The 14,348-nt window shown below is 47.9% G+C and overlaps 2 protein-coding genes across 2 annotated transcripts in view; one reads left to right on the forward strand and one right to left on the reverse strand.

Annotated features, from left to right (window-relative positions):
- The window catches only part of MRO (maestro), a 33,450-nt gene extending 24,420 nt beyond the window's left edge, over positions 1-9,030 (forward strand). Inside the window, 3 exon segments of the mRNA XM_065419593.1 lie at positions 6,235-7,257; positions 8,624-8,707; positions 9,007-9,030. Coding sequence (XP_065275665.1) covers positions 6,235-7,257; positions 8,624-8,707; positions 9,007-9,030 — 1,131 coding nt within the window.
- LOC135891966 (syntaxin-binding protein 2-like) overlaps positions 1-14,348 on the reverse strand; it is a 72,920-nt gene that overhangs the window by 38,191 nt on the left and 20,381 nt on the right. The window lies entirely within an intron of this gene.

Below are 14,348 nucleotides of genomic sequence, written 5' to 3' on the forward strand. Positions count from 1 at the left end.
AATTTATTAGAGGGTTACAAGAAGGTTGCGAGGCATCAACAATATGGAGGAGGATCAGAATATTATACAGGAAGATCTGGAATTACAGAAATTGGATGAAATTCAATAATACAAAGTGCACTTAGGGTCTAATAATAAGAATTTCTGCTACCAGCTGGGGGTTCATCAGCTGGAAGTGCTACAGGAGGAGAGAAACCTGGGTGTGTGGGTCGATCATAGGATGACTATGAGTCATTACTTGTGATGCAGCTGTGAAAAAGGCAAAGGTGATCCTAGGATGGATCAGGCGAGGCATTTCCAGTAGAGATAGAGAAGTATTAATGCCATTGTACAAGGCACTGGTAAAATCTCATTTGGAATACTGTGTACAATTCTGGTGACCCATGTTCAAGAAAGATTAATTTAAACTGGAACAGATACAAAGAACAGCTACTAGGCTGAGCAGGGGAACGGAGGGTCTGCCTTATGAGAGGAGACTGGAAGAGTTTGGCTTGTTTAGTCTCGCAAAAAAGAAGGCTGAGAGGGGATATGATTGCTCTCTGTAAATACATTAGGGGGATAAACACCAGGGAGAGTGAAGAGCAACTTAAGCTAAAGGACAATCTTGGTACAAGAACAAACGGATATAAACTGGCCATGAATAAATTCAGGCTGGAAATTAGAAGAAGGTTTCTAACCATCAGGTGGGTAAGATTCTGGAACAACCTCCCAACAGGAGTTGTGGGGACAAAAAACTTCATTAGTTTTTAGAGAGAGATGGATACATTTATGAGTGCAATTGAATGATGGGGTTGCTTGTGATGGTAGGGAGAAGGGCTCAACAGCTTGCTTCTGGTTTATGCCTTCTGTTCCTAAAACTCATGTTTCATGATTCAGCTGGCTACCAGCAGGGATCAGGAAGGGATTATTTCCCCGCCAGTGTATTCTGGGTTTTTTTTTAATCTCCTTCCTCTGAAGCTTATGGGATGGCCACAGTTGGAGATGGGACATTGGACGGGGCAGGTCAGGACTCTGAGTTGGCACTGAACATTCTCTCTCAGGTACTTGGCTGGCTGGTTCTTGCTCACATGCTCAGGGTCTAACTGATCGCCAGTATGGGGTTGGGAAGGAATTTTCCCCCAGGTCAGATTGGCGGTGACTTTGGGGCTATTTCACCTTCCTCTGCAGTGTGCGGGTACAGGTCACTTGCAAAGATTAGCTGGGTATATCTCACTTTAATTATTCTCCTGCCACTTCAGGGGCCTCAGGCATGGGTGGACTTCACTCCCTCCTGTTTTCTGCCTGTTGCACATAATAAGCTAGTTTCCTGAGGGTCTCATTTACTTTGGTCTCATTTCTGTTGTTGTGTTTAATGTATTGTGCCAGGTGGTGTTGGTGGCCTGTGATATACTGGAGGTCAGACTAGATGATCTAGGGGTCTCCTCTGGCCTTAACCTCTATGACTCTTTTACTCATCTGGACCCTGGAGAAGAATTTGGTGTTTGCTTTTCCCTCTCTGTACTTTCCACCTTAGTGATCTGTCAGATGAGACGTTAAACTGACATGCCACCTGCTGCTGCAGTGGTTGCTCAGGTGCAGTTACAATTTCCCTCAGCTGCTGTTAGAGCCATGGAGAAAAAGAAGACAAAGGGCTAAGAGGTATGGCACTGAGATTAGAGGCCAAGCCAGCACCTTCTCTAAAACAATAATGGGCAGGTTGGTGGGAAATGGCCGGTACAGACATTAGTCAAGCCTCCTAGACATGGAAGTGGACAAGGCAGAAAATATGAAGCCTCCTACTTCCTCCAGTAGGTCCCATTTCCTATGTACCCTGGTTTTGCCGAAGATCGTTTGTCTCTGGCTACTTTCCCTGCAACCCCACAAAGGTGCCTTGCAACAACACACATAGGACAGAAAATATCAACTCAGGTATCTTGGCCTCCTGCTGGAGTGGTAAGGGCTGGGCCTTAAAGGAGCACTCCACCTTTGGCCCTGACAGAGTTACTAGGTATCTGTCTCCAAGTATCACAAGAGTGTAAACACCCCGTGGGGCGTGTGTGCGTGCTATAAGTGACGGTGTAACTAGGAGGACTAAAATTGTGTTTCGAAAAAATTGGCTGAAAATGAAGGGAAACTGCACTTAAGTGAGCTGCATTTGGTTATGGAATGATCTCCTCAAGGGAAGGGTTTGGAGAAAACTTATACCAGCTTCAATAAATCTATTTTAAACCACTCCAGTTAAACTGGTGCAAATCCCTAAATAATACACATTTAAACCAGCTTACCACATCCTTAATTCACTTTAGTTTTTGTTGGTAAATTCCCTACAGCAACTGTCTAGTGGGAACAACCCCTCACTGACAACTCCTTGGACCCTGATTCTGAAGGCTCAGGCTGAGAGATGATGCTGGACAACAGCAGAAGCTTCCCACAGTTCATTCCCGGCAGCGCACAGAAACATTTCTTTTTAGTCATTGGGTGATTAGTCAGGGCTCATTTGCTGGTTAAAGACAGGCTTTGGGTGTGCACTTCTGTGCAATCTCTGCTGATGCAACGTACTCCTGACCAGTATCGCCACCTGTCCAGCACCATTCCTGCCGGTTTTGCCAATGGATCACAATCATGAACTGTAGCATCCTCTGCTAGTCCAGCTCAGTGAGGAGCAATGGTAATGCATCAGTGCAGTAAAATGCTATCAAATAAGAACACTCCAGTTGCTCACACTGGCAGCAGCATTTTACATCCTCTTTGCCCTCATAAGAACGGCCGTACCGGGTCAGACCAAAGGTCCATCTAGCCCAGTATCCTGTCTACCGACAGTGGCCAATGCCAGGTGCCCCAGAGGGAGTGGACCTAACAGGCAATGATCAAGTGATCTCTCTCCTGCCATCCATCTCCATCCTCTGACAAACAGAGGCTAGGGACACCATTCCTTACCCATCCTGGCTAATAGCCATTAATGGACTTCACCACCATGAATTTATCCAGTTCTCTTTTAAACGCTGTTCACTTTGCATTACTGAGTATTCAAGGTGTAGGGCAACAATGAATCAGTCTCTCACGCTGTATAATACTCTCTTTGCAGCACATTCCCACTTTTTGCCTAGAACATAGGTGCTGGAACAAGGGGTGCTGGAGGTGCTGCCACACCCTCTGGCTTGAAGTGGTTTCCATCATATACAGGGTTTACAGTTTGGTTCAATGGCTCTCAGCACCCCCACTATAAATTGTTCCAGCACCCCTGGCCTAGAGTCATTACATTTAAAGGTGTGCACAGAAAACAGAGTCATAGCCACATAGACTGGATTTTGCACCAGCACCTGACTGGTATCTCATCTGGTTAGGCACCTAGCATCAGGGCCCAGTGTTAAAGTTTTGGTTCCAATATATGAGGGCATCTAACCAGTGGCCTGAGAGACCTGCCATGCCATAAGCCAACTCTCAGCCCATCCAGTGGAACTGACTCAGGAATGGGCTGAAAGAGCATCGTCCTGACTTTCTGGTTTTGGCTGCTATTAGCTTTCAGTTCCCTCTGAGTCCTGCCCTGAGCAGATGGGGGGCACAAGAACAGTTTGGGTCTTGGGGTCTTTGCACCTGCAGAGAGAGGAAATGTGGTTTCTTTAATGATCTGATAGATGCCCTCCCATGAGCACAGAACGGAAGGGAAGGTGTGTTCAGCCCTTCGTGCTTTCTTGCACGGTATATTTCCTGCTTTGTTTTTTCCTTTAACCCTGAGGACTCTGAGACCACAAAGGCTCAACCACCTTTTCCTCTCCCTCTCCCAGTCATTCCCAATGGACACCTTACCTTCCACTTTCCCCAACTCCCTCACACCTTCTTAACTCTCCTAGCCCAGTTCCAGTCTCATCTCATTTATATAGGCCCCATTACCATTGTGTCAGGGCACCTCTCAGGCACTGTGGATTTATTCTCACAACACCCCTGAGAGCTAGGTCAGTATTAACGGATGAGGAAACTGAAGCACAGAGAAGTGATCAGCACCCAGACACTCCTATTGAGAACCCCCACACTCATGGGCGGCAGGTATCATAAGCTGGGGAAGGCTGTGCCTTCCCAAACAGCCAGGCATGACCCCACCCATGCTCCACCCCCAGGTCCCCTCCTGCTCCCCACTGTGCCCCATTCTTCCTAGTTCACCCGTGCAGTGACTTGGGCTGGGGCTGGGGCTGTGGGTGCAGCCCACCTGCCCGGCGCTCCAGGGCTGGCGAGGATGGGGCCATACTACCCACCCTCCTGGCACTCTGGGGATAGGGGCGCTAGCCTGAGATGGGGGCCAGCAGCCGTGGTGGGGGGCTCAGGGCTGTGGTGGGGGTGGAAGGTGTTAGGATATAGATATTCAGGCCTGTCTGTAAAGGCCTATACTTTAAGAATTTAGGTATATGCTTATTATTTAGCTAGTTATAGAGATATAAAAGAAAGAATCTGTATACGGGTCTTCTCTCCCTGTGACAGTCTGAGGCCCTGTTCTTAGGCCAATGCCTCTGGCTAAGCAGCAGAGGCAGCCATCAGCTGGGAAGCCTATGGTCCCATCCTCCCATCCCAAACCAGTCATATTGAACCAAGGCAATCTGGGGCTGTTAGACAGGGGATCCGATCGATCACCTCCAGAGAAAGGGAAGAGCCTAGAAGATGTAAAAGGAAATTTAGTTTGATAGTTTTCTATTTGGTAAGAACTCACTTATCAATAGAAACAGCTGGGAATCCCTTATGTCTTTATAGATGTAGTTGTGAAATCCTCACGTCTGCATTGTTTTGTCATTATAGTTCCCACTTTGCTGTTGTTTATTTGCAGGGTCTCTGGCTGGTTCTGTGATTGTTTCTGGCTGCTGTATAATTCATTTTGCTGGGTGTAAACTAATTAAGGTGGTGGGATATAATTAGTTGGCTAATCGTGTTACAATATGTTGGGATTGGTTAGGTAAATTTCAGTCGAATGATTGGTTAAGGTTTGGGAAACACTGGGTTAAGGTATAGCTAAGAATATTACTATATAAATTAGGGGCAAACAGGAAGTAAGTTGGGATTCGAAAATAAGGAAAAAGGAACTTGGATTTAAGCTTGCTGGAAGTTCACCCCAATAGACATTGAATTGTTTGCACCTTTGGACTTTGGGTATTGTTGCTCTCTGTTCAGGCGAGAAGGACCAGGGAAGTGGGAGAGTGAAGGAATAAGCTCTCTAACAGCTTGGTGCCGTGACTCAGAAGGGGCAGGGCCTTGGCCAGAAGGGGTAGGGCTGGGGGCTAGCCTCCCCCAGCTCACGGTCCTTGCGCCTCCGATGCTCACACTCCCCTAATGGAGGCCAGGGCCGGCTCTGGCTTTCTGGTCGCCCCAAGCAAAAAAAAAAAAAAAAACTGCGGCGCGGCCAGAGCCAGGGGGCAGGGGGACTCCCTGCCCTGCAGATGTGCCCCGACTAGCGGGGGGAGAGAGAGAAGGGGGGCGGCCAGGGCTTCAGTGGGGCGCTGCCACGCGGTCCCTCCCACCGTGCCCCCTGCCGGGAGGTCTCCTGTGACTGTGGGGCCTATTTCAGGTCCTCCGTTCGTTCACGTATCCGGGCAGAGTTCCTCTGGGCGGCGTCCGCTGGCTCCCTTGATGCCTTCGAGGAGCAGTGGGCGCTGTCCGAGGTTCTCTGCTCAGTGTCCCCGTCTGGTTCGCTTCGTTTGACCCTCTGACCTCAGTCCTGTCCCTGTTCTTTTATTAGTTGTCCCCCGTAATTTTTTGGTCTCCAGGTCCTGTGCCCCCCCCCTTAGGCTGAGGGGGGATCCTTTAGGATCACTTTCCTGCTGTCCTCTGGCCGTGCTATATCACACCAGTTAGTAGGAATATGGCTTTTCCTTCATCAACTTGCCTTCCAAACCCTAGATCTTTGGAGCCACATGTTCATGATTCCATATTTACTGGAAAATGGGAAAGCAGGAACTGAGGTTGGCGCTCTGTGTCCTGTCCTTCTGAAGTCTAGTATTAATGGTGAGGCTGCAGTAAGACTAGGTCACTTAACCTAGTTCTGTAACTGGAAACTCAATATTTAAACACGAGGAGCGTTAAAGGAGGACAGTACTCCTAACTTTCTCATCATTGGCAAGGAGAAAATTTGGTCTTTACTTAAATATGACGCATTCAGTCTGAGCCACAAAAGTGTCCAGGGGTCACATGTAACTTCTGTTAAATTGCAGTGACACCACTGAGCTGTGGAGATCTCTGGGGGGAGACCCCTTGCTTGCCACTCAAGTCCTACAGGTCCTGATAGACAAGATAAAAACTACAACAAGCCAAGAAGGGAGCACCACCTCAGAGACTGAAATCGACAGGGATTTGGCAGCTGCTGAACCTCTCAAAGCAACATGGGCCATCTCTGAGGTGGTGTCAGCACTGCAGTCGAGCAAAGCTGTGCAGGAGCTGCTCCCAGAGTTGTTTCCTGTTCTCCTGCAGCAGGTCAGCCGAACCCTAGGACAAGAGATGCCTTTGCCCAGGATAAGCAGCCGGAGGGAATTCCGAGAAGACCTACAACATACTGAGGGCGACCCTTGCTGGCTTTCTAGCCAAGCATTAGAGGCTGTGCTTTTCAAAGCTGGGAATGAGAGACTGGGGAGAGCGCTCAGGAAGCAGAGAACACGGAGTCTGCTTGAAAACCCCAAGACTCACCATGAGGGAGTGTGTCTGCTGGTGAGTGTTCTGCTAAGATCTGGACTAATAACACCTGAGATCTTACAGAGCCTCCTCCCCTGGGTGAATTCCCCAACAGAAAACCTCCGAGTCACCAGCACAGCTTTCCTTGCCCAGCTAATGAGTGATCCCATGCTCAGGGAGAAGAAGTTCCTTAAGTCTGTCTTGAGCATCTTGGAAGAAAGGTCACATGATAGGAACAGCATTGTCCGCCAGATGGCTGTGAGAGGCCTGTGAAATGTAGTCTATGGGGCACCTGAGAAGGTGAAAAAGCACAAGACGTTTCTGATGGTCATACTGATCAGGGCCTTAAATGACACTCCTGAAGTCATTGGTGAGAGCATGAAAGCACTGGCCAAAGTCCTGAAGGAGCTGAAAGAGAAGGACATAGGTTCTTCCTTCAGAGACCTCACCCAAAAGATCCGGACCTACTTTGACAATGAGGATGATGCTCTTCGCTCAATGGCCTTTGTCCTATTTGGCATCCTGGCCCAGCTGACAAAGAGAAAATGAAAGACCTATTTCGCCGACCAGGTTAAACAGAGCTAGGTCACACTTCTGCTGCACCTGCAAGACCCAAACCCTGAGATTTCAATGGTAAGACTGATAGTGACTTATTTACTAAGCAAAAGGAATCTTCCTCCCAATGCCAGGGGAGCTCTGCTATTCCTGCCTGCTGTGGAGGCCCAAATTCTCCCCTCAGTTCATTGCCCTCTGTGACGAACTGGGACTGTTCTTACTGTGGTCTTTGAATGCTGACAGGGGAGTGTGGCTAGGATGGTCTGCATTGGGGGATGGGAGACTGACTGACGGAGAATACCTGAGCATGTAACATGAGAACCCAGGAAGGGGTTAGAGGCCAGGTCACCTTTGCCCGGGAAACTGAACAAAGGCTGTGGGAGGGGTCGCTGAAGAGAGAGTTTTCAGGAGCTGGCTGGTGATATGGCTGGGAGGCAGACGGGGCTCTGACCTCCCAAGGGGGCTGGGGTGCCCGGGGACCCCAAGATGGACCTAACTGAGCGGGATCCTGTTGTCTGTGCCTGCAAGACCTGTCTTGGACTGTGTTCCTGTCGTCTAAATAAACCTTCTGCTTTACTGGCTGGCTGAGTGTCATGGTGAATCGCAGGAAGCCGGGAGTACAGGGCCCTGAGTCCCCCACACTCTGCGACACCCTCCTGCTGAGTCAGTTCCAGCCAGGTTGGTCCATGGCTGCCTCACCAGAATCCAGGAGAGGTCATGGGTCTGACCCTGACAGGTCTCTGTTCCTGTCTGTCTCTGCACCCCAGACCCCTGCCTCCCCAGAACAGAGAGACCACAGCTATGCCTGGTGCAGCAGCTTTCATCGGTATATCTGTTCCCAAAAGACATTGATGCTATCTCCAGGTTTCAGTTGAAGCTCTCCCGTCTATTAGTCATTCCTGCATGTTTTCTGCCAATTACATCCAGATGAATCCCTTTTTTTGATCCTGGAATAGATGAGCAGTCACGCAGATGAGTTCCCTTTGAATGAACATAGCACTCAGTAGGGAACAATTCAATGGTGTGACACTCTTTTTCAGGAATGCAGAGCTACGTTTCACCTCTGTTTCCCATTTTGGGGACTGAAGAGACTCCAAAGTGCAATTAATGAGCACCTTGGTGGCACAGCCGAGCTGAGGCCTGAAGAACTCCAGGTGGACATTTGCAGACACCTTGTGAGTGAGCTGTTGAACTGTCTGAGATTATTGACTGGAGTGGTGGTGTAGAGGTGGGAGGGGGGGGATGTGTGATGGATAATGTAAATAACTGTAAGAGTGGGATATATGACTGAGGAAAAGTAAATCTGCCACAGATTCCCATTGTTCCCACTTCTACCCAGCCACCTGTTCTCTATCTTATTTACCTGTGGTTCGTAAAAGCATGTGCTGGCAGTCAAAGGGCACTTCTAGCCAGAGAGAGCTCATGTGTCCCTGATTCCCTCTAGGCCAAAGAGAATGCAGAGCTGCTGGAGAACTTATACAAAAACACCACCATGTACTTCCACAGCAGCTGGGAAGAGATCCGGGCAGCTGCAGCCAACTTAGCTGGTGAGAGATGATGCCCAGTGTCCCTTTTGGTATTTCCATTGAGGGAGACAGAAACAATCCCACTGTGCAGCGCTGAGCTGCCATTAATCTCTCTGTGCCTCAGCTTCCCATCCATAGATGGAGATGTTAATATCCCTACCTCTCCAGTGTGGTGGATTAGTTGCTATCAAGTGCTTCGGGATCGTTGCAGGGAAAGCACGGTGCAGTCATTTAGTAGTAGAGGCAGGGACATTGTCACGTAGGGCATGGTTACACTTTGAGCTGGGTGTATAATTCCCAGCTTGATGAGACGTACCCGCACTAGTCCTGCGTGCTAAAAATAGAGAGTAGTTGCGATGGCAGGAGCAGCAGGAGGTTTAACCACCCCAAGTATGATCCCATCCAAACCCCCAAGTCTATTCTCAAGGTGGCTAGCTCCTCCCACTGCTCGTGCTGCCTTAGCTACATTCTAATGTTAGCATGCTATCGCTGTCAGAGCCAGTGTTGATCCTGCGGCAGCCAAGCTCCCCCTCTCCCCCACTTCTTCACACAACGTGGTGCATTCCGGCCCCTCCGCTCCTCCGTGGGCAGCAGCGTGCCACTCAGAATCGGCTCGCGTGCCGTGTTTGGCACGCGTGCCGTAGGTTGCCGACCCCTGAACTAGCACAATGAGGGTCTGAGCCATGACTGGGGCTCCAAGATGTTACAATAATACAAATAAATCAATGTAGCTGCACCAGCGCAACCAGGACTGGTATGCAGCACTGGTGCTAACACAGGTGTTAATGACCAGATTAAGGTGTACTGCATCTCAACAGAGGTGTGCAGGGATTTAATTAAAGCAGTTTAGTTACACACAGGGTGACCAGATGTCCCAATTTTATAGGGACAGTCCCGATTTTTGGGTCTTTTTCTTATATAGACTCCTATTACCCCCCAACCCCTGTCCTGATTTTTCACACTTGCTGTCTGGTCACCCTAGTTACACAAGGGTGAATTTCTAGTTATTCCTGCCTTATCCTTCCCATGATTTTGCTTTCTCGCTTCAGTTTGCATCTTCTACAGCACTAAGCGAATGGTTGGCGCTTAAAGAATAGCATGACGAACTCAAAGCCCTCAACCCCTGCTCCCAGAAGAGGAATGCACACCAGTGTGAACACCTTCCTCAGTGTCCTCAACCAGTTTAACTAAAACCACTTCAGTTAAATCTGTGCAAACCCGTTATGTAGCCACTCATAAAACGTAACTCAAACCCAATTTGTCAATATAGCTTAAAACAGGAAGAAACTGACTTAAGCTAAGTTGATACAAACCAGGTTTACATACATTTAAGTGCCTGCACAGGGGTTTGCACTGGTTTAGCATCACCCCTTGAGTAAAACTAGTGTGGAGACTAAGCTGTAGTAGTTTAGCTTCAAGCCTTTGGCTTAGGCAACATACTTAATGCACATAAGTGGTTGTGCTAACCCCACGGCTACTTTTAATACTAGCGTGTTCTAGAGGCTCTCACTCATGGCCTCCAGACCCTGGCCCACGGTTTAGATGGCAATGCAGACCCCCCTAGTGACTGCAGGTGGGGTGAAGTGGGCATTTCCAACCCTGAATTTGTTTTGATTGAAGTGAGGCACAGCTAGGGTCCTTCCCATCTTCTAGTTCTAGGAGGCAGGGGCGATGGGTATCAAAGTTAGAGTCTTCCTCCATCCTCATCGAACTGCATTGTGGGTGTCCTCTTCATCACACTGCTCCAATGACTGCTATTAACTAGAGTTGACTAGGACATATAGTAAAACAAGGCTCATTACTCCTTGATGTAGGAGGCAGAGGAGAAGGGTAATAATGCCATGCAAGGGCTGCTTAAAGAGTTGGGAGCTGTATACTGCATACACAAGAGTTGACCCACCTTGCATAAGAACAGCCATACTGGGTCAGACCAAAGGTCCATCTAGCCCAGTATCCTGTCTTCTGACAGTGGCCAATGCCAGGTGCCCCAGAGGGAATGAACAGAACAGGTAATCATCAAGCCATCCCGTCGCCCATTCCCAGCTCCTGGCAAACAGAGGCTAGGGACACCATCCCTGCCCATCCTGGCTAATAGCATTCACCCACAAAAGCTTATGCTCCAATACATCTGTTAGTCTATAAGGTGCCACAAGACTCTTTGTTGATTTTTATTGATGGACCTATCCTCCATGAACTTATCTAATTCTTTTTTGAACCTTGTGATCGTCTTGGCCTTCACAACATCCTCTGGCATGGAGTTCCAAAGGCTGACTGTGTATTGTGTGAAGAAATACTTCCTTTTGTTTGTTTTAAACCGGTTACTTATTAATTTAATTTGGTAACCCCTAGTTCTTGTGTTATGAAGCATAAATAACACTTCCTTATTTACTTTCTCCACACCAGTTATGAATTTATAGACCTCTATCATATCCTCCCTCAGTCATCTCTTAAAGTCCCAGTGTGATTAACTGAAGCTGTTCCATACCCCTAATTGTTTTTGTTGCCCTTTTCTGTACCTTTTCCAATTCCAATATATCTTGTTTTGAGATGGGATGACCACATCTGCACACAGTATTCAAGATGGGGGCGTACCATGGATTTATATAGAAACAATTTGAGGCAGAACCACCTGCCCCTGCAGGGCACTTTAGATCTTACTGCGCTAGTGGCATAGTTACAGTGGTAAGTCCTGCAGGAACCACAGTTATAGCAGGGACCCACTTTGTTCAGGTTTGCTACAATAGATCACAGGATGCACTCCCCACTCCCACCCTTGTGCCCCAGTTGTTAAAGGGACCCTAATGTGCTTTACAGCAGCTGGACATTTCTAGAATCCTCTAGCCAGGTATAGCAGACAGTGCTGCCCATATACTGCCCTCCCACACCTGACCCTGGCTCCTGGCTGATGTGGAGGGGCCAGCTCTGGGGCTGTCAGAATTACCTTCTGTCAAGGCTGTATCCCCACTTTGAACTTTAGGGTACAAGTGTGGGGGCCTGCATGAAGACTTCTAAGCTTAACTACCAGCTTAGATCTGGTCCGCTGCCACCATTCCCACAAGCTAATTCCCTTCCCTGGGAAGCTTTGAGAAACCTTTCACCAATTCCCTGGTGAATACAGATCCAAACCCCTTGGATCTTAAAACAAGGAGAAATTGACCCTTCCCCCCTCCTTCCTTTCACCAACTCCTGGTGAATACAGATCCAACTCCCTTGGATCTAAAAACAAGGAAAAATCAATCAGGTTCTTAAAAAGAAGGCTTTTAATTAAAGAAAAAGGTAAAAATCATCTCTGTAAAATCAGTATGGAAAATAACTTTACAGGGTAATCAAACTTAAAGAGCTCAGAGGACCCCCCTCTAGTCTTAGGTTCAAAGTACAGCAAACAAAGATAAACACTCTAGTAAAAGGTACATTTACAAGTTGAGAAAACAAAGTAAAACTAAGACGCCTTGCCTGGCTTTTTACTTACAAGTTTGAAATATGAGAGACTTGTTTAGAAAGATGGGGAGAACCTGGATTGATGTCTGGTCCCTCTCAGTCCCAAGAGCGAACAACCCCCAAAACAAAGAGCACAAACAAAAGCCTTTCCCCCCCCCCAAGATTTGAAAGTATCTTGCCCCTTATTGGTCCTTTGGGTCAGGTGTCAGCCAGGTTACCCGAGCTTCTTAACCCTTTACAGGTAAAAGGATTTTGGAGTCTCTGGCCAGGAGGGATTCATAGATTCATAGATTCTAGGACTGGAAGGGACCTCGAGAGGTCATCGAGTCCAGTCCCCTGCCCGCATGGCAGGACCAAATACTGTCTAGACCATCCCTGATAGTACAGTACGGATTTTATAGTACTGTACACAGGAGAGCTGTTACCCTTCCCTTTATAGTTATGACACCTTCTCTGCCCTATTCAATGCTTGGCTGAAGACTAGCAACATGCATAACTTACAGTGTGGTATCAGTTAAGCAGCAAGAATGGTCTTGCGGCTGAAGACTCAGGAGGTCTGAGTGCCAATTCCCACCCTAGCCCGATGCTTGCTGTGGAACCCTGGGCAAGTCACTTCACCAAGTTTCCCAGCTGCAAAACAAGGATAGTCCTTTTCACCCACACTCTGCCTGCCTTATCTAGTCAGGCTGTAATAATTTCCGTAGGGGGGCCACTCCATGAATGTCTGCCTAAAGATCAAGGGCCAGATCCTCAGCTAGTATAAACTGAAAGTGCTCTATGCCAATTTACACCCACTGGGGATCTGGCCCTTTTATTTTAATAGAGCTTTGCTGATTTATAGCAACTGAGGCTCTGGCCTCAAAAATTCTTTCGAGTATGTGTTTCAGAGGTCTTTGGTGGGAGAGGGGACTTAAACTTTGTGATAAAGGAAGGATTCACTTGTAACCCTTTGAATGTGGTGTGGGAGTGCTGCTCTGACCCTGTATAAAAAGAAGTGGAGCAAATGCAAATCACACACACAGTGGGTGCAGCTGTTTTGTTTCTGGATTGAAATGTAAAACCAAGAAAGGAGAGATGAAAATAAAGGTTTTACAGTACCTGGATCAGTCTATCTGCCAAGGCAGCGCTCTCCTAGTGGAGATCCAGACAGGGAAGGAAAGATGGAGAAGGAAAGAAGAAGAAAAGAAAAAAAAAAAAAGACACGACAATAACAAGGTCATTGCAGAAGCGCTCCAACCACAGCTAGAAGCACACAGGACAGCAAGACTTAGCAGCAGGAAGAGAACCCAGCAGAGCCCAGTGAGATAAGTGCACCCAAGAAGAGAAGTCTTCCAGATCAGCTAGGGCGGGGGAGTCCAAACTTTTTCACCCGACTACCTTTTGTTGCAAACAGTGGCAGCCTGCCAGAAGCCACCCCAAATCTGTACAGGAATTTGTCCAAGTGTCTCCCTTGATAGAAGGCTAATTGCTCGTTGTGTTCACCAGCAATAAACCTGCCATTGATTAGCTGGGTCTGAACCCTTCAGTTCCAGGGGGATAGAGAGCTGCTATGACGGACTATAGGGGCCATATGCTGCCTGCAGACCTTGAAGATGTTCTCAGTGATGTCCTACAAGATCGTAGTAATTAGCAATGGAAAATCCATGAGAGCCAGAGTCCTTACCACCTGGAAAGATGATACTAAATCCTTGATCTTGGCAAGTGCGGTCAGAGAGAGGACCTAGCATCTAGGGCCTGATTTTACAGAGGTGCTGAATGCTCACGTTTACCTGCTGAGGTGGATGGGAGCTGCAGGTGCTCAGCACCTCTGAAGATCAGGACGATAGTGCCAGAGTGCAGGACAGCAGTGTGGATAGGCTGGTAGATGACCCTCGGTCATGCATGGGGCCAGGAAGCCCTAGGGTAATCAGGGATTCTCTCTGGTTCTGTAGATTTTCCTTTTAAGCTTTATTTAAATCCATTTTGTAAGTTTTTTACACAAGAACTAAGTAGTTTGAAGTATTTTACAGTGTGAGGCTGAGTGACAGAATTAGAGGCTGAGGTACAGAACTCAAGGGCAGGGCAATCAAATCAATTGCAGGCCAGGTAAATAAGTTTTAAAAGCCACACCAAAGTATGGTCAATGCCACATGGGAAAAGAAATCCAGCACTCTGCTCAGTTCCAGAGATACCCTTTTACAAGTGACCTCAGCGTATCTTCACGAC

This window comes from Emys orbicularis, chromosome 19, assembly GCF_028017835.1.
Source record: "Emys orbicularis isolate rEmyOrb1 chromosome 19, rEmyOrb1.hap1, whole genome shotgun sequence".
NCBI lineage: Eukaryota > Metazoa > Chordata > Testudines > Emydidae > Emys > Emys orbicularis.